Source organism: Anabrus simplex, chromosome 2 (assembly GCF_040414725.1).
Source record: "Anabrus simplex isolate iqAnaSimp1 chromosome 2, ASM4041472v1, whole genome shotgun sequence".
In the NCBI taxonomy this organism is placed as follows: domain Eukaryota; kingdom Metazoa; phylum Arthropoda; class Insecta; order Orthoptera; family Tettigoniidae; genus Anabrus; species Anabrus simplex.
Window position 1 is genome coordinate 857,983,659 of NC_090266.1, and position 21,285 is coordinate 858,004,943.

The 21,285-nt window shown below is 38.4% G+C and overlaps 1 protein-coding gene across 1 annotated transcript in view; it reads right to left on the reverse strand.

Annotated features, from left to right (window-relative positions):
- The window catches only part of Vps13D (vacuolar protein sorting 13D), an 866,734-nt gene that overhangs the window by 105,253 nt on the left and 740,196 nt on the right, over nucleotides 1-21,285 (reverse strand). Inside the window, 3 exon segments of the mRNA XM_068226303.1 lie at nucleotides 294-496; nucleotides 7,396-7,428; nucleotides 14,531-14,711. Coding sequence (XP_068082404.1) covers nucleotides 294-496; nucleotides 7,396-7,428; nucleotides 14,531-14,711 — 417 coding nt within the window.

Here is a 21,285-nt window from a genome sequence, read left to right on the forward strand (position 1 = left end):
ATTTTTCAGCTGGTATACAACCAAAAAGAGATTTGCCCGACTGAATGAATGAGGAAAGGCTGGTAAAGTGTTGTGTCCTGTTCCATTTAACAATGCCAATACAAATTGGTAGGAACAATACCAAGAAAATAAATAAATTTTTACAGCAAATGTAACTTTCAGAAGAAGACAGAACAAATGTTTTGGGTCAGACATTTGCAAAATTAATGTTCGAAGGTACATGAAACATACTGTTTAATACTGGAGTTTCACCCAGGAGGAAACTTCAGTATGTACATTTTAAAGAAACTTACCACTAAAGGTGCTGCAGGAAGCACAGTTTCCTTGAGGTCTGTGATTTGCAAGACAGCAGTTGGGCCATCTGTCATCACCCGTACAGCCAGGAAGCCAGAACCAGGTCTAAGTCGCTGTCTGCTTACAGCTTGCTCCATTGGAATACCAGAAGTTCTCCTACATTGGTACATAGGCTGCGGAGGTCCAAGAACTGCTTCACTCCCTGGACGATTAACACAATGAATTCTATGGGCTTACTGTATTTAATTTCAACTTATGTAAGATGTCAGTTATATCAGTAGTTGAATACACTCTTATGTTCCTAAACTAATTATTAAAAGTGATTTAGGAAACAACTTGAACATTTGACAAAAAATATATTTTTTCCAGTAACATTTACTGTCTGAAATATTCATAATACGCCTTTAACAAAGAATATCCTTACTGAACACTCAGAGGTCAAGTGGTTTGGAATAATAAACATCATCATAATTATAATTCTGATATTCTTCCATACAGATATTCTCCACAAAAGGGTACTGGCTGCATTTAATAAATCTACGGAAGGGCTGTCCATTATATTAATCTGAAAATGAATCTGTATACCAATGAAGTATGAAATAAGGAAAATATAATCTAACACAACTCTTGCATTTCACTGGAATCTAGGTATCTCAGAATTTAAAGGAATGCAATTTAATTTATTTCCCAATTCCAGCCAATTCTGTACCATATACAGGTAACGTTCTTGACTCTAAAGTAAAGGAAGCTAGTTATAAACTAGCCAAACTCATTGCAAAACACAACAGCTCAAATGCTATTAATGCCAACTTGTAAAGAGATGATGAACACAGTCCTGGACTAATAAGTTATGAATGAAATATCAAAGGTACCTTCCTCCTTCCTCTGCTGAGACATCAGCCATCATGTCAGAGATGTATCCACTGACATTGAAGACTTAGTGAAGGAGAAAATCAGCAGCAGTCAGAAGTTTTCACTTTAGATGAACAAGTCCACCGACATTGGCGGTCATGCATAATTAACAGCAATGACTTTCCTTTCTTGTAATTAAAAAAAACCCACCTCGAGTGAGCCAATGGTGACAACATATTTTGTGCAACTAATGATTACATGCTTGAGAATGAATTAAAATGACAGGATCGTGCAACTGCTAGAACAGGCAGAACATTTTTCATGACTGTCAGAGTAGAAGATTTGTAGTTAAAGTAAAAAAAAGTACACACAATGCGACCAGTGTCTCATTCACAGCTAAGTCATAACTGCTACGTCGTCGTTTTTTTTAAAAAAAATTTTACAATTTGCTTTACGTCGCACCAACATAGATAATAGGTCTTATGGCGACGATGGAATAGGGAAGGCCTAGGAGTGGGAAGGAAGCGGCCGTGGCCTTAATTAAAATACTGCCCCAGCATTTGCCTGGTGTGAAAATCGGAAACCATGGAAAATGCTCTTCAGGGTTGCCGACAGTGGGGTTCGAACCCACTATCTCCTGGATGCAAGCTCACAGCTGCGCGACCCTAACCGCACAGCCAACTCGCCTGGTGCTACGTCTTCTGAAGGTTGTACTAGAAGTAGTAAAAGACGTAAACTATATTAAACCATCACCATTAAGTATATAGCTTCTTCTCTTCTAAGTCAGGAAATGATATCTGAACACACTACACATCTACTATCCACAGAAAAGCAGTGGATGTTACAAGGGAAAGTGTTAACTGAGATTTTTCAATTTAAAAGTACAAATAGATGCATTTTAACAAATGAGTCACATTAGTACATGGAGTTATTTGCAGGTGATGATTGGATATCAAAATTAGCATATCTGTCCTATGTATGCATTCACTTGAATGAGATGGATCGAAGGCTGAAACTTAAGAAAGAAAGTATTTCCACTGGTATGGATATGACTTTAGAATCTGTGGATAGATGTGTTGAAAGTGGGAGATGATTCTGACCGTACTGCCGATTGCTGTTGGTAATAAACTACTGATACACCATTTTTAAAAATATTTAGAAATTTTGCAGAAGAAATTTAAGAATTATTTTGGAGAGTGACAATTTTGACTAAGTTTGTGATCCATTTGTTGCAGATTCACAACCTCTTCCAATTAATATAGAAGAGCTGCTAGAAGATTTGAAAACAGAACACTAAAATGAAAACTTCCTGCAGTCCCTTTAGATATCCATCTATAAAAGAGCAATTAATGTATAACTGCTATTTTCTTCTATGGTATGTATTTTGTGTGAAATGGGCTTTTCAGCATTGAAATTAAAGCAACGAAGAGGGAGAAATTCAAGCCTGTTGATTTAAAAATGAGACTCTGTATTGTCCACAATTCTGCCATGATTTAAGTGCTTGTGTTCAGCAAAGGAGGCACACATACCATATTGAAGGTATGAATAAAATAATTTACTTCAACAACAACAACAACAAATAATAATAATAATAATAATAATAATAATAATAATAATAATAATAATAATAATATGGAATCCATCAAAAGAGATCCAACAAGGAAGTCTACAGCAAAATAGAGAAAATTACCGACACAATCAGAAAAAGACGGGCACGATTTTACGGTCATCTGAAAAGAATGGACGGAAGAAAGTTAACTAAAGAAATCTTTCACTTTTTTGATTCAAACCCCAAAACCACAATTCCCTGCTTTAGAAATACCAAAGAAGACCTGCAAATGCTACATATCTCAGCTGAAGACACCCTTAACAGAGATCTCTTCCACAAGAAAATATTGACGAACGGGCTAAACCGAGACGAGCAACCGAAGAGAAGACACGGTGCCCCTTGGACAGAGGAGCGTAAGCAGGCCCACTCACAAAGAATGAGGGAAATTTGGGCTCTAAAAAAGGCCAAGTTCAGTGTCAAATGCAACAAGACTTAACGTGGTCCTTGACGGCCCCAGCGAAGGCCCCAGCGAATTGTTATTATTATTATTATTATTATTATTATATAAATATAATATAATATAATATAATATAATATAATATAATATAATATAATATATAAATAATAATAATAATAATAATAATAATAATAATAATAATAATAATAATAATAATAATAATAATAATAATAATAATAATGTAAAACCCACTCTAATTATAAGTTTTACGTAGAAGCTGAGGTGCCAGAATTCTGTCCTGCAGGAGTGCACCAATGCTGGGCTGATGTATTTAAACACCTTTAAATACCACCAGAACAAGTCAAGAACAAATATGCCAACATGGACTAAGAAGGCCAGCACTTCTACTCTCTGGCCACTCAGCCTGGCAATTCTATAGTGACTAATCATTATATTTATGAAAAATTTCTAGTAATAGTTATTTTTTGTCAACCCCTTTGTCTTGTTTCCTGATACAGGCTCGGGGATGAGGTGAAATGAATGATCAAAACATATTATGCTTTTAATTGGATTAGCAACAGCATGTGCTGAGTCATGGAAAATTTGTGATGATGTGAGAAGAGGAAGGCTACAGAACATTGGTGTTTATGCTGATGATAAAAGGAGCACTTAAACTTGAACATATTGCAGTTTCCAATTTCTTTTAATAGTTAACCTCACCCTGCTTTTGACATGCATAAAACTCAGTTTGCCAGTTACTGAAAGTACAATATACAGTGGTAGAAAAGTTATACCTTACGAACAAACTCTACCTTGGTGAAATAAGATACCCAATCATGACATATCGGACAAATCGCTTAGATCTCTTACTATTAATGGGAGAAAACAGCCCATCTGTCAATCATAATATCCTGCACTGACTGGACCAAAGTTCTGGTACAACAATTACACCATTACACCACTACTATCAAAATAGCCTAAAAGTTACACAGAAACAAAGATCCACAAGACACAGACTACATCTTCTGGCTTACCGCAACCACGCTCCTGCAAAAACGTGTATACAGGTTCTATGTAGTGCAATATACAAACTAGAGCACAGGAACACACACAACCATCACCTAAATCCACCCAAGGAATCTGCTGTAGCTGAACATGCACTTCTGGATCACAGAATTAAATGTGAAGAGAATTTATACTCTAGTATCAGCTAGTATCACTATTTACATTGAAGAGTGACTGAAATAACAAATTTTCTTATCAACTTTGATCACAAGAAAGAAAACGAAAGCAAGCAAGCAAACATACACGCAAGGAAACTTATAGCTTAACGTTACTTTAATCTTAATGGAAATGAGCTTTCCACCACTGGAAAAAATAAACTAATAAAACAATCCGTGGTTGGATTTTCTCCATAGTACCATGAGATATCTACGGCAACTCTAGGGTCTCACCTGGAAGAAACTCCTCGAGACAAGTCATATCTCTATACGTAGTCCAGAAATCTGAACGTAGGACAAAACTGTCTTCTGAAAAGGGTAAAAAGGCTTCTGTAAACCAGTCTCAACTCTCCCCTTCCCATTTTTCCTGATTTTATAGCAGCAACAATAATGTTATCAGCTTTAAGTAATCTTTTAGAAGCTATTGGACCAAATGTTCCTATCGGTTCCTGAAGCACAGTAAATAGTCTGACTGTAGGCATTATAGTGTATGAATGCGTCAACGCACTGACTGGGCTACCATGTGTTCTTTTCTCCTACAAAAGATAGAGTCCGCTTTGATCAAATTTTGGGCTCAAATCCACTCTGGTCTGTATTATAAATGGAGGAAGGAGTGTAAGGGATATATCTCTCCCTGTAAGATTCAAGAAATTCCTCTACAGCCTTATCCTTTTATGCTTCATTGTGTGCAAGGAAGCAGGATATGAATTCCATAATTTTCCTCCTCCTTTTTTCAGGTTTTCACTTGGATCAACTAATCCGTGCATGTGGTGCACGGAAATCTATATTCTTGGCACTGAGTTCTCATGAAACTGCCATGGTCCACTGTCGTAAGTCTTCATCACTCACACTTCACTTTTACTCTTCTAGTATCCTCAAAGCGACAGTACCATTTTCTGAACATTAATATTTTATGTTATAGATGACTGTGTAACATAACAGAAAATTCTTTATTCCACAAGTTGTAGCTCTGATGACATCATACAAACATTCCTGTGGACATGTGACAATGAACATCGCTTCTTGCCACCTTCATTCAGACAGAAATCCTCAATTTTTCTCTTGAACTCATCACTGATGTTCATATTAATATATTTTACAAGACTCGCAACAAAACTAGAACTATAGGATTTGTAGGGTGACCGAGTTCCATCGCTGGATTAAGAGGATTCCAACTCTGGATAGGAACTCCCACTCAAACCTGCAACAAAATCTGCAGTCACAAAACTGGCTTTGTGATAGGTATCACTGGTCTGATTTTCACATTCTTAACGAACCTTGAGAACTGTCTACTCAATTTGGTCAACTCTTGTTTAATTATTTTCAATCAGGTCTATTACATTTCCTTCTCTTTCGCTTTCTCATTTCTCATAAAAGTTAAACTTATTTTGTGGAAACTCGACACAAACTCAGCGATATTAAAGGGACTTAGAACCTTCCGCACAAAATCAACTGAACACATTGAGACTATTCTGTCTATTTTTAAACTATCCTCACAACCTGCAATATACTATTTCACTAAGAGTTAATTGAACGTCAACAAACAGCTCATCTTTATGTCAACACAGCTTCCTTCTTTCTTCCTGGCATGGCCGATCTCTACACTCTCTCCCCAGTCCACTTTCAGAATTCCAAATATGGGGATTCAGGAGACGAGCTGCTCGACTATTATAATTGTTGTTAATAAGCAGTATATTTCAAACTGTCAGTGGAGAGGTGGCATGGAGCCACATTAGAAGATATATAAGCTTCAATGGTGTTTTTAATAACAATGTTACTGGTTTTACATCCCAATTTACATTTTCTTAATGGTTTTCAGAGACAATGAGGTGCCACAATTTTGTCCCACAGGAGTTCTTTTATGTGCCAGTAAATCTACTGACACAAGCCTGATGTATTTGTGCACCTTTGAAAACCACTGGACTGAGAGAGGATGGAACTGCCAAGTTGGGCTCAAAAAGCCAGCAGCCTACCGTCTGACTATTCAGCCCGGCAATGGTGTTTTTAAAAAGGATCATAATATGAAGATAAATTTGGAATTCAAGATGACAAATTGGGGCAAATATTTGTTTATAGGAAGAAGAATTAGATACTTTGAATAATTTACCAAGAGAGATGTTCGATAGATTTCCAACTTACTTGAAATAATTTAAGAAAAGATTAGGTCAACAATCGACAGGGAATCTGCCACCTGGGCAACAGCCCTAAATGCAGAGCAGCGATGACTGACTGAAAGTTATAAATCAGTCAGGAGTGTTCAGTCCCGCCAGTAAGTCGAAGTGTTATTTGCCCGTACTTTAAATGGGTGGTATGGTGCCGTATATTGGGGCCTTGCATCTGAATTTTTTTTAAATTTGCTTTACGTCACACCATTAAAGATAGGTCTTATGGCAATAATGCCCAATGATGGGATAGGAAAGGTCGAGGAGTGGGAAAGAAGTGGCTATGGCATTAAGGTATAGTCCAAACATTTGCCTGGTGTGAATATGGGAAACCACGGAAAACCAACTTCAGGGCTGCCGACAGTGGAGTTCAAATCCACTATCTCCTGAATGCAAGCTCACAGTTGCATGAATCTAACCGCACAGGATTGCATCTATAACTAGCAACTAATTTCTTTTTATATGGCCTTACTATAGCACATCACTTCTGCCACTGAAATTACAAAGTGTCATTACAAGAAGCAACTACATGAGAATAATTACAAAGTGGTCATTATAAAAAGCTACTGAATGAAATAATTACAAAGTGGTCATTACGAGAAGTTGCCAGAACATAATAGTTATGAAGGGGTCATTACAAGAAGTTGCCAGATCGCATTAATTGCAAAGTGGCCATTACAATTTTTTCAAAGAATGTTTAGCCGGAAGTAAAAGGCAAATGCCACAAAATTCTCTTGAGAACAGCAAGCCCATCTCCATATCACAAGGCAGAAGGTGTAGTTAAGCAATGTTAATTTCAAACATTCCACAAAAAGATATTAAGACATGCAGAAATTAGCAATCCAAGTGCTTCATACATACACGTCTGCCAAGATGATCCAAGGCCAGCCACCCCTGGAAAAAATGAAGTGGGCATAACAGATACATACAGCATGTAAACGTGCTCAGGCTATTAGTGAGGTTCCTAGACTCTTAAAACAAGTCATATATATATATAAAATGGAAAAAAATAATAAAAACACAATGACAGGTCAGTGAGGTAAGAGGGAGAAACAGAAAGAAAACACAAATGGACAAGGACAGTCTCCACATCTTCAAATAGATTACACTCTATCCTCAACAATTCCTGTTCTTCTACATCTACTTTTCCTCAGCCCCAACGGGCTCATTTCTGCTTCCCAGCTTCAACAAGAGGGCAGGCTTCACCACTAATTGAGAGGCCAGCTTCACAGATCTTCAGCCCTCATGCAGGAAAAAATAAGATATATACGATATATTTTACCAGTGACTGCTATATTGGAATAATCGCTGTGTAATCATTTTGATATTCAGCATTCAACTTAACAGCAGTTTTCATTTCTATTGGAGTATATTAGGTTAAAATAATAGTAATAATCTGTCTACTGTTGTGAAATCCTTCTGTAGTCCTTTTCATATCTAACACTTAACAGCAGTTGTAATTTCTCTTAATGTGTTAGAAATAATAACAAAAATAATCTGTCTATGGATTTTTGTATTTAGTGAAATTAAATTTCCACAGTTTCAGTTAGACTGCTTCTCCTATTATTTTATAATATAATTGTAGTGTAGTTATTTTATCAGTTAGTATCTTGCTTGACTGTCATGAAGTCCTTGTGTTGTATACAGTATTCCTTTCCTCTGAGATATATAAGAATGGACTTTTTTAAACAGCCACAACTCACTGCGTTATCCATGTTCTGTTTTTAGGGATGTTGGAAACTTTAAACATAGGCCCGATAATAATAATAATAATAATAATAATAATAATAATAATAATAATAATAATAATAATAATAATAATAATAATAATAATAATAATAATAATAATAATAATAATATTTGCTTTATATCCCACTAACTACTTTTATAGTTTTTGGAGATGCTGAGGTGCTGAAATTTAGTCCTGCAGGAGTCCTTTTCATGCCAGTAAATCTACCGACATGAGGCTGATGTATTTGAGCACCTTCAAATACCACCAGACTGAGCCAGATCGAACCTGACAGCTTGGGGTCAGAAGGCCAGCGCCTCAACTGTCTGAGCCACGCAGCCTGGCATGAAATTCTAGGCGTAAGGTTCATCTCTAAAGATAACAGGCAACTTGAAGTTTCTGGGGTGTAGACCTGGAATGGGTGACACTGACACTGATGCAGAATTATTTGTTAAGATAATCAACTATGTGGAAAACAGCATAGAAATAAGCCTGAGTGGAGCTTTTAACGGTACAAGGTTGGAATTCAAGATGACAAATTGGGGCAAATATTTTATAGGGTAAGGAATTAAGGAACTGAATAATTTATCAGAGGAAATGATTGATATATTTCAAAGTTCTTTTAATCATTGAAGGAAAGACTAGTTAAACAATTGGTAAGGAATCTGCCCCCGGGGTTACAGCGGTAAATGCAGATCAATGATGACTGACTGATTGATTGACTGATTGATTTATTGATTGATTGACAGCCAGCTAAATACAGGAAAAGGGGAGAAAGAGAGAGAAAAAGGTATTGGTAAAAGACTAGGAACTCAGGACAAACACAAAAGAAGGAACAAGAACAAAATTTATTATTACAAGTTACTTTACGTCACATCAACACAGATAGGTCTTACGGCAACGATGGGATAGGAAAGGCCTAGGAGTGGGAAGGAATTGGCCGTGGCCTTAATTAAGGTACAGCCCCAGCATTTGCCTGGTGTTCAAATGGGAAACCACGGAAAACCATCTTCAGTGCTGCAGACAGTGAGGCTCGAACCCACTATCTCCCGGATGCAAGCTCACAGCTACGCGCCCCTAACAGCATAGCCAACTCACCCGGTAGCCATAAAATCAAGTGCAAATCAAGTCATAAACATGGGAACATCAAAATAGGAAAAACACAATGATAGGTCAGCAAGTGTTGAAGCCCTCCCTTTTGATGAAGCTGGGAAGCAGAAAGGAGCTTGTCAGTTGCTAAGAAGAAATGGATTTAGAAGAACTGGTACTGATGAGGAGAGAGAGCAATCTACAGTAGAAGTCCATTATAGTGAGAATTCACAACAGCGAAAAATTTACTCGCTATAACAGATTGTTATGTCCAATTTTTCATAAAAGTTGGGAAAACCACATACACATTAAAAACGGTACGAAAAAGCAATCGGTTAGTTCAAAACTTGCATTTTCATGAATGATATCCACACTACAGCTTACTAGTTTGTTATATTTTGAAATCCGTACTGCATGAAAGAGCATATTTAATTTCATTCTGAAAATATGTTATCATTCCAGAGGCCTTTGTGGCAAAAGCCTCAGTTTTCTTATTCAAACAGCATCACCTAACCTAATGTAACTGTGTTTGTACCATGAAAACATATATCAAGTGCTCGTAGAGAAATGACAACCTCCTCGCTACAAATTTACACGGGAACAGCCTTTCCAAAATTTAACTAGACGTGAGAAAATATAAACTGTCTTGTGAATCAGTGATGTACTCTGCCCTATCCTGAGGTATATCACATTCTTACTTAATTTCTGTATACAACATTAAAATTAAGCGATCATTTACTTCAGCCATTATATCTAACGAGTTAACAACTGCTATCGGCCACGTTATTTATGCTACATTACGAAAACGTGTCATCCTCTTTCATTTTGAATTTTCTTTTAGAGAACAGCAGTTGACGGGTATTATTAATTGACTCCGACATCACCTTCGAATGTCGACGGGATAGCTTGCAAGTGTACATAGCGAGAAAGGGGAAAATGATCGATTGAATTTTGTGGCAAATGTTTCAGTTTTCTAATTCAAACAGTGTCACCTATTCCAACTTAACCATACTATACATATGTATCTTGAAAACATATTCCAAGTGCCAGTAGAGAAATTATAACATTCTCCCTATAAATTTACATGGGAATAGTCTCTCCAAAATTTAAATTTGCCTTCTAATGTCTTAAGAGAGAGCTGACTAGAGCACACAGCGAGAAAACTGTACCGTACCAAAGATAATCAATCATATTTTGTGGCAAACGTTTCAGTTTTCTTATTCAAACAGCGTTAAATATCCTAACTTAATTGTACTATATCATGAAAATAGATTTCAAGGACCAGTTAAAAAAAAAAAAAAAAAAAAACAGTAAAACTTCTCGCTATAAATTTACATGATAATAGCCTTTCCGAATTTTTTTTTTTTTTTGCTAGGGGCTTTACGTTGCACCGACACAGATAGGTCTTATGGTGACAATGGGATAGGATAGGCCTAGGAGTTGGAAGGAAGTGGCCATGGCCTTAATTAAGGTACAGCCCCAGCATTTTCCTGGTGTGAAAATGGAAAACGATGGAAAACCATCTTCAGGGCTGCCGACAGTGGGATTTGAACCCCCTATCTCCCGGATGCAAGCTCACAGCCGCGCGCCTCTACGCTCATGGCCAACTCGCCCGGTTTTCCGAAATTTAACCAGATGCGTGTAAATATAAACTAACCTCTGAAATCAATTATGCACTCTGCCATATCTTGAGGTGCATTCCATTCTTATTCAATTGCAGTATTTAACATTAAAATTAAGCGATCATTTACTTCAGCCTTTATTTCTAACTAGTTTACAACTGTTATCGAACACGTTATTTACGCATTTATTATGAAAACATTTTCTCTTTCATTTCCATTTTTCTTTATGGAACAGCAGTCGACGGGTAGTACTAATCAACTCAGACATCGCCTTTGAATGTCGACGAGAGAGCTCACTAGTGGACATAACGAGGAAACAACACCAAAGATGATCGACTGCATGCAATATAATCACTGGGTGCATAAATATCAGCGACGGAAAAATCGTGCATGCTTAACTGCTCATAGTAACGGATGCGTCAGTGATAGGGCTCTCGTTGTAACCGAAGGATAATACACAGTTTTAATATAGGAATTTTGAAGGGACTGGCGAAAACTGTCGTTATAACGGGGTTTTCGTTATATGCTGTACTCGCTATAGCAGAGTTCTAATGTATTTGTATATGGCAGTGTATGAAGATGTGGAGATTGTTGTTGTCTGTGTTTTCTTTCAATTTCTCCATCTTCACACTATCACTGTGTTTTTCCTATTGTATGTTTCTTTTGATGTTCCTGTCTTTCTATGTATGACTTGATTTGCTTTTGTTTGTTCCTTTCCATTGCTTATATTAACCAGTTGGTTTCTTTTTCTCATTCTGGACGTATCCTGTGTTCCTAGCCTTTATCAACTGTATTCAACTTTATATTTTTGCCTCTCCTCTTTCTTAGTTCATCCGGCTTTCTTCTTATCATACACTTCCAACATAAAGATTAAAGATCTGTGAAAATGGGCCCTCAATGAGCGTTGAAGTTCACCCTCCTGATGAAGCTGGAAAGCAGAAACGAGCTTGTTGGTGGGAGGGGTTCCTCAAACTGGAGGGTGGGGGCAAAGCTATCTGAAGATGGCAGTGTATGAAGATGTGGAGATCTTTGTTGTCCTTTTTATTTCTCCTGCACTGACCTGTCATTTTTAACTTCCTATTGGGTGTTCCTTCTGTTTTGCCTATCTTTATACAAGCATACATGACTTGATTTTGTTTCTTAAAATGGTTTCCTTTCAGTAGAAATATTGTTATTACATAATATACTTTGCAGTAATGTAAAACAAGGCCAATTTTTACAGGTTTACCGCACCTACTAAATAAAAATATGGATAATACACGTATCTCCACATTCTGATTACAGTTATCGTTATATGGTATGGCTTAAATAACACACAAATCTCATATCATCTTTATGGTGTATGGTGTACTTGCAACATTTTGAATTAATATGCACTCTATATGTTGCAGGCAATTACTTCTATTATTATATCGTGAAGAGAAATCTGCTTTTACCTATAAGTATATACATTGTGCTAAAACAAAAACATACTACTATAAATGCTAATAAATACACTATTACTAATAAATAGACACAACCAAATAAATAACAAACCCTAGATCAATATATTAAACTGTTGCATCATATTTTTTAACCCAACTTATGTTTTTCAGACAAGAATGGCTAAATCTTTATAGTTTAGTTCTGTTCTATATGTCTGAATAGTTTTTAAATTTGGAAGAAGAAACAACTTGGATAAAAGGAGCCAGTTTTAAAGGTTTCCCAGTCTAGAAAGCCAAGAATAACGGCCGAGAGGATTTGTCGTGCTGACCACATGACACCTCGTAATCTGCAGGCCTTCGGGCTGAGCAGCAGTCGCTTGGTAGGCCATTACCCTTCGGGGCTGTTGGGCCATGGGGTTTGGTTTTGTCTGTCAAAAGTGTAGAAATTTCTAGTATATGGCCTCAATGATAGCTTAGTGGGAATAGTTTGTGACCTTTTATGCTCTAGCCCCAAAATGGCAAATGAAGAATCAGCTCTTGTCTCAGGGATGCTTTTTTGCTAATTGCTTTACGTCGCACCGACACAGATAGGTCTTATGGCAAAGATGGGATAGGATAGGCCTAGGAGTGGGAAGGAGGCGGCTGTGGCCTTAATTACGGTACAGCCCCAGCAATTGCCTGGTGTGTCTCAGGGTTGAATTTGATTTAGTTCCGAGAAGTGAGCAAGGTACTAAGGTTGGGCAAATTCAACTAGATGGAGTCCTTCCTTTCCCTTGATCATGTTTTTCTGGATGTAGTTAAATTTCAATGGCTTCACTATATAACAATATAACTGAGCACAGAAATTGAAGTGCTGAAGAGTTTTTTGAATCTTGGAACAAATCCATATATATTTTGATACGGTATCTCAGATTCTTTCAGCTCTTGAGCAACTCTTGCATTCCTATATTCTAGATTTCCTGCAGAAATTTGACTAACAGAACAGACATTCTTGTATAGACCACCTACATTCTTAGTGTTTTTGGAATATTTGAGAATTTTGATGATCTTTTTGAGTAGGCTTGTTTTTGTCCACATTGAGGTAAAAAAAGAATATATATGCAAATAAGTTTCATCAGTTGATGTATCATCCAAATGCCATGTCATGGATCTTTCTTGTGGAGGATGAGAGATGCTGGTTTTAGTACAACATTTCATTAATTAAGGTACAGTCCCAGAATTTGCCTGGTATGAAAATGGGAAAGCACGGAAAACCATCGTCAGGGCTGCCGACAGTGGGGCTCTAAACGACTGTCTCGCGGATACAAGCTCACATCTACGCACCCCTAAGCACACGGCCGACTCGTCCGGTCCCACTGGAGTTCTTTTACATGCCAGTAAATCTACCGACACGAGGCTGAAGTTTTTGAGCACCTTCAAATACCATCAGACTGAGCCAGAATTGAACCTGCCCAGTTGGGGTCAAAAGACCAGTGAACCAACCACCTGAGCCACTCAGCCCAGTCATTTCAAATAAGCCTTAATTAATAATTTCGTGTGGCTGTTTCTAGCCGAGTGCAGCCCTTGTAAGGCAGACCCTCCGATGAGGGTGGGCGGCATCTGCCATTTGTAGGTAACTGCGTGTTATTGTGGTGGAAGATTGTGTTATGTGTGGTGTGTGAGTTGCAGGGATGTTGGGGACAGCACAAATACCCAGCCCCTGGGCCACTGGAATTAACCAAGTAGGTTAAAATCCCCGACCCGGCCGGGAATCGAATCCGGGACCCTCTGAACCGAAGGCCAGTACGCTGACCATTCAGCCAATGAGTCGGGCAATAAGCCTTACTAATCTGCAATAATGAGTTAGTGGAATATTTAATTTAATAATACATGGTAATTTGTCTTGATAACATCTACTCAGATTCACGTGAAATATAGAGCATTACATGGCATAATACTTCAAATCTCACATATGTTGATTGATGATTCTAGCCAATGGAAATATAAAATTTGTCATGAATATTACAATATCTGTCAAGCTGTCTAAGAACTCTTCACATAATAAGTTATGTCTGTATCACACCACCCCTGGTAGGGGGAGACAAATAAAGAAAACATGAAAGAAATGTAAAGTGGCTCATATTAGATCGTACCTCTGTGTAAACCAAAGAAGCCATCCTTTGCTTGGACACACATATTGTTATGAGCACAGCACAAACGTCCATCTTCTGTAAAACGCCACGTCTGAGTAGATTTCCGTCTCCGATCTGGTCGCCGAAGCTCCAGATTGACATAATGCAATGGTTGTAGAGCAGGGGCAGCAATATCTAGAACCTAAAAATAAATATAATGAGCATTAGTTATAGTAAATATTATAAATTTACTCACGATATCTCATTACTTACAAGTCCACATGGGTGAAGTAGAAACACAACAGAGAGCATTAATTTATTTTTATTTTTTATTTTTTTGCTAGTTGCTTTACGTCGCACCGACACAGATAGGTCTTATGGCAACGATGGGATAGTAAAGGCCTAGGAGTTGGAAGGAAGCGGCCATGGCCTTAATTAAGGTACAGCCCCAGCATTTGCCTGGTGAAAAATGAAATGGCGTATGGTTTTTAGCGCCGGGAGTGTCCGAGGACATGTTCGGCTCGCCAGGTGCAGGTCTTTCGATTTGACACCCGTAGGTGACCTGCGCGTCGTGATGAGGATGAAATGATGATGAAGACAACACATACACCCAGCCCCAGTGCCAGTGAAATTAACCAATGATGGTTAAAATTTCCGACCCTGCTGGGAATAGAACCCGGGACCCCTGTGACCAAAGGCCAGCACGCTAACCATTTAGCCATGGAGCCGGACAGCATTTGCCTGGTGTGAAAATGGGAAACCACGGAAAACCATTTTCAGGGCTGCCGACAGTGGGGCTCGAACCCACGATCTCCCGGATGCAAGCTCACAGCCGCGCGCCTCTACGCGCACGGCCAACTCGCCCGGTAGAACATGAAATAACTTTAGCATGTCTCAGACAGAAATAATATTAAACACAATATTCTTAGTTAAAAAAAAAAAAAAAAAAAAAAAAAAACCAAAAAAAAACCAACCTATTACTGATTGTGGTCATCCTGAATATACCTTTAACTTTGACTTTTTGATATGCTGGTACATTCGGAGAGCAGTCCAAGCAATCCAATATGCCGTGGATATCACCCAGGGAGTACTGCTAACAGCAAGCGAGCCAGTTTTCCACTATGTTCAGCAGTCAGCTGTGGTTTTACTTAGCAAAAACTTAATGTCATAATCAAAGAGGATTTATACAGGAAGAGATGAAACTCAATAATAATAATGTAGCCTACGCAGTGGCCTCCATGGTATGCACTAGCCATGCGTCTTGGTGGGTGTGCTATTTACCAAGTGATGAGCCCAACTGAGCACACTGGAGCGAAATGCTGGCAATCAGAAATGAGTTAGTTGGAAAATTTATAATGTCCAGTAACGGACCATTTATATTGGTATTATAAATTTACTCATTCGGGACAAAGATTTCAGGTTCCCTATGGGAATCAACATCTATATCGCATAACACAACAATGTGCACTGTGTGCAATAACTTACTATTATTACTAACAGATGTTGTAGAGATGTAACTTATGGCATAATGAAGCACATCCGGTTATACTCACCACAACTCCTCCTTCCCCCCCTCCTACTCACACTCCCCTTCACCTACTAAAACGATTATAATGCAGATCTACTCTTTTCATTTCCAATAAGAAAGCATTTCAAAGATTGGGTTGCATTACTTGATATTCTAGAGAATTTTCAAACTTAACTACTTATCGATTGTTGTATGTGTCTATGGTACGCCCTATACTAGAATACTGTACACCTGTTTGGAACCCTTCTCATCAGACCTCTATCCATAGGTTAGATTCAATACAACATAAATTTCTTTGTTTATATTCATTTAGAGCAGGATTCTCATATGATAATGTTGATTATACATCCCTACAACAATCCTTAAATCTGCATAGCCTGTCACAACGCCGTGAATTATTGGATACACTCTTCAGTTTTAAATTGCTTCATTCCTTGGTGAATTGTCCACAACTGCTTGCAAGAATTAACGTACATGTACCAGACATACGCACAAGGTTCAAGAATACATTGTCTACAAATTGGCATAGAACTAACAACGCATTCAATGGGCCAATTGAACAAATGTCAAGATCTCTAAACAAAGTGGATACCGGTACTGATATATTTAACTGCTCATTGTCAAAATTGAGAAATCACTTACATAATCTCCAGAATTGACTATTACTTTCCTGTGATTACTTGTATATATACTTGTGTATATATCTGTACATATTTTCTACTTACACTCCATTGAACTTTCTTTTTAGTGTGTTTTGTTTTGTTTATTCTTCTCTACTGTTATGTAAAATGGTATTACCATTAATAAAGTATTAAATTAAATTATTAAATTAAATTAAATACATTATAATTCATATATTTTTAATTTCAAGTACTTACAATGCTGTAAATAATGACCTGATACCGCTCGTTCGCATGGCATACTATGTTAGTGTGAGCGAAACCTCAACAATAACCCCACACCACAAAGTAGCTTTACCTTTAAATGAATGACTGATGCATTAACAGAAAGCTGATATTATGAGAAATAATAAATCCCTTCAAAAGCAACAGAGCAGAGCACAGCATATGCAAGATAATGGGGTATCATATTAGAATCCAAGTAAGACACAAAAATAACAGAATTAGATGCACTGAGACAGGAAATATAAAGAAATACATTAATAGAATCATTCTGCTTCCAACCCCTGAGGTGCGTTCAAGCAGGAAATACAGGACTTCAGGACGACTGACGAAGCTATATTTCTAATAAACAAGCAAAGGAACTAAGGTTTATAGCGCTTACCATTTCAAATAGCAAAGGCTCATGGACACATGGAATTCAAACAACGCAAACAGCATCCTTAAAGTCGGTATGAATGAGTTCGAACAAGGTTCATCGATTGGGTTAAGTTGGATTCAGTGCAATCCAGCAACTTTATCTCCACAATACTTGATGTTATATTACTAATTCCTTGTCAGAAAGGCCCACTGATAGAGGTTAGATTCTGAAATACTTAACCTCAAACCAGACAGCTTCTCATTATTAAAATCTATCATTTCGTGCCTACTTGCCTGCCAACTACAGAACTTACCTAATGCAGATTCACCTATGCCAAACCCTGTACCTATAGCTGACAGGTTAACTTAATATGTAAAAGAATGAGAATATCTCCACTCCTATTTAATTTCTTTTTGAATCAGTTTGTAGTTTAAATATTTCTCTTGGGAACAAAAAATGAGCTGGCAGTATTGAAAGTTATGATCCAGATCTGCAAGTTCTTTGTATAAAGGGGAGCATTAGCAAAACAAAGTTTGGAGGGAACCTTAGCATTTTTCATAATGAGGTTAGTGCAAGTAAGAAAGGCATTATATTTTGTTTACTGGGTTCTGAAAATGAAATCAGTGTTTGATAGTATGTTTGTGTATGAATTATAAATGGTGGCTGAAGTGAAAATGATAAATTATAGCATACATTTTGGAGGGTCAGCCATTAGTACACCATAGCGGGCCTTGTACCTATACCTTGTCCAACTCGTTGGCTGAATGGTCAGCGTACTGGCCTTCGGTTCAGAGGGTCCCGGGTTCGATTCCTAACCGGGTTGGGGATTTTAATCTTCATTGGTTAATTCCAATGGCCCGGGGGATGGGTGTTTGTGCTGTCCCCAACATCCCTGCAACTCACACACCACACATAACACTATCCTCCACCACAATAACACGCAGTTACCTACACATGGCAGATGCCGCCCACCCTCATCGGAGGGTCTGCCTTACAAGGGCTGCACTCGGCTAGAAACAGCCACATGAAATTTAAATACTCTTATACCTTACACTTGTATCAGCTTAGGATAAAAAATTATTCTTGGTCTGTTTTGAATTAAAAACATTTAATTTATACTTGCTATATGTAGATATGGTGGCCATGATCATTAAGACATCAAGTCTATATGATCTGACACCGTAGTTAGCCAGTTCGAGTCCTGTTGGTCAAAAAGTTTTCACAATCAGAATGATGGCGGCAAGGTAGGAGAGGTGAGAGGTGATGGTGCACAATTTTTAATCACCAGATTACATGCCAAATGCTTCTCCACAGTATTCACATGGAGTGAGGGCATATGATGCTGTTGATGGTGATTCGTCCATCGGATGGGGATGTGAAGACTTGAGCAGACCCCCTTGGTATTACTTGACAGGAGTAGGCTACGTGCTAGCACTGGGTTTCACCCTACCCCTTCCTACAATCGTGTATCACATCATTCATTTAATCACATGAACTCTTATAATGAGGCTGACATCAGGAAGGGCATCAAGTCTAAAAACTTGCTACACCTGACCCCGTACTCAAACGGAACAAGGGCTGGATGTACATGCATACATACTACAGCCTGTTTGCAGTCATTCAACTGGGTTAGGAATTAAATCAATGTAGCCCCCACCTAGCGGCGAGGATGGGAATTGCGCCTGTCGCACTTCTCTGGTGCAATGATTAATGACTGACAGATGAAATGAAATGACACTGGAGAGTGTTGCTGGAATGAAAGATGACAGGGAAAACTGGGGTACCCAGGATGACACCATGTGTCACGAGTAGGCAGCTGGTATAAACCGTAACGCAAAGCTAATACACAGTGTGAATTTTAATTATTTTTTATCACACATACACATGACTGCAGAATATCTGGAGAAATTGCTGAATGGTATGGACAAGAGTCTTGGGTAAGGAGTACAAGATGTAAATAAATAAGTCCAAAACAAAGTCCAAACAATGGAGTGCAATAGAACAAAGTCTGGTGATGCAGGAAATATTAAATTAGGAAATGAAGTCTTAAGGGAAGTAGATGAATACTGTTACTTGGGTTGTAAAATAACTAACAATGGCAGATGTAAGGATAACATAAAATGCAGACTAGCACAAGCAAAGAATGCCTTTCGTAAGAAAAGAAATTTGCTCACTTTGAACAGTGATATAGGAATTAGAAAGACGTTTCTGAAGACTTTCGTCTGAAGCATGGCATTGTATGGAAGTGAAATATGGACGATAACTAGCTCAGAAAGAAAGAGAATAGAAGCTTTCAAAATGTGGTGTTACAGAAGAATGCAGAAGGTGAGATTGATAGATCGAATCACGAATAAAGATATACTGAATCAAACTGGTGAGAAGAGATCGATTTGGTTAAATTTGATGGGAAGAAGAGATGATAGGACACATTTTAGGACACCCAGGACTGGTTCAGTTGGTTTTTGAACATAGTGTAGGCGGCAAGAACGGTAGGGGTTTACCAAGATATGAATATGACAAGCAGATTAGAGCAGATGTAGGATGTAGCAGTTATGTGGAAATGAGAAGGTTAGCACAGGATAGGGTGGTATGGAGTGCTGCATCAAACCAGTTTATGGACTGATGACTCAAACAACAACAACAACAACAACAACAACAACAACAACAACAACAGCAGCAGCAGCAGCAGTTACAACAACAACAACAACTACTACTACTACTACTACTACTACTACTACTACTACAACAACAACAACAACAACGTCATTTGGGTGGTGATATAAAATGGCCCCTTAACAAAGTAAAATTCTAATGTACCCATGGTAATCTATGGCAGCTTCATTGGATGAGATGAAATGAGGAATGCCAGTAAATATCCTGTTCAAGGCTACGGGGAGAGTATTCTGCTTATAATGTACTGGATATCTGTAATGTTTAGGCTGTAACTTTATAAACAATGATTAGTTGATTAAAGGATAATTTATTTTGTTATATCACACAGTATAATCTATGTCAGCTATAGGTGCAAAAAGTGTCGCCTTAGGATACGAGGAAAAATGGGCTGTCAGCTACAGGTACGGAAACAGACATTTTAAAAATTACTTTTAAGGGATAATTGCCGATTACATGAATATTTTCTTTTTATGCATCTTGTTGGGCACAAAGAGATTTATCTGATGCTACACTAGTGTCCAAAAGTTAAGCATAATCACTGAACAAGGCCATACCGCATGATGGGAATGTCAGACGGATTGCTGAACAACCGGAAGCTGACTCACACACCATATGTCACACAACTTGTCCAAAAAACAGTGTCAGGAAGGTTCTGATAGCTAAGGTACACCTTTGACAACAACTAACAAAACTTGGCAATGGCTTCCACAACAAAATATGCTGTTAATAGGGTGTATGGTTACCCCTGCTTTTTTGCTATTTGCTTTACGTCGCACCGACACAGATATGTCTTATGGCGACGGTGGGATAGGAAAGGCCTAGGAAGTGGAAGGAAGTGGCCGTGGCCTTGATTAAGGTACAGCCCCAGCATTTGCCTGGCGTGAAAATGGGAAACCACGGAAAACCATCTTCAGGGCTGCCGACAGTGGGGCTCGAACCCAGTATCTCCCGATTACTGGATACTGGCCGCACTTAAACGACTGCAGCTATCGAGCTCATGGTTACCCCTAATGGCCACACATGCTTTGCAGCAACGTGGCATGCTCTCTTGGCAGTCGATCCCATTCCTTCCAAAGGGCAATGCGAAGGTCTTGGAGGGTCCTTGGTGGAGGCTGATGGGATGCAATTTGCCTCCCCAATGCATCCCAGGCATGTTGTACAGGATTCAGATCCGCAGACCTCGCTGGCCAGTCCATGCGATGAATGTATTCCCCAGCCGGAAATTCATCCAACAGAGCAGCGCGGTGCGGTCAGGCATTATCGTCTATTAAGAGGAAGTCTGGACCAACCACACCTCTGAAGAGTCAAACATGTG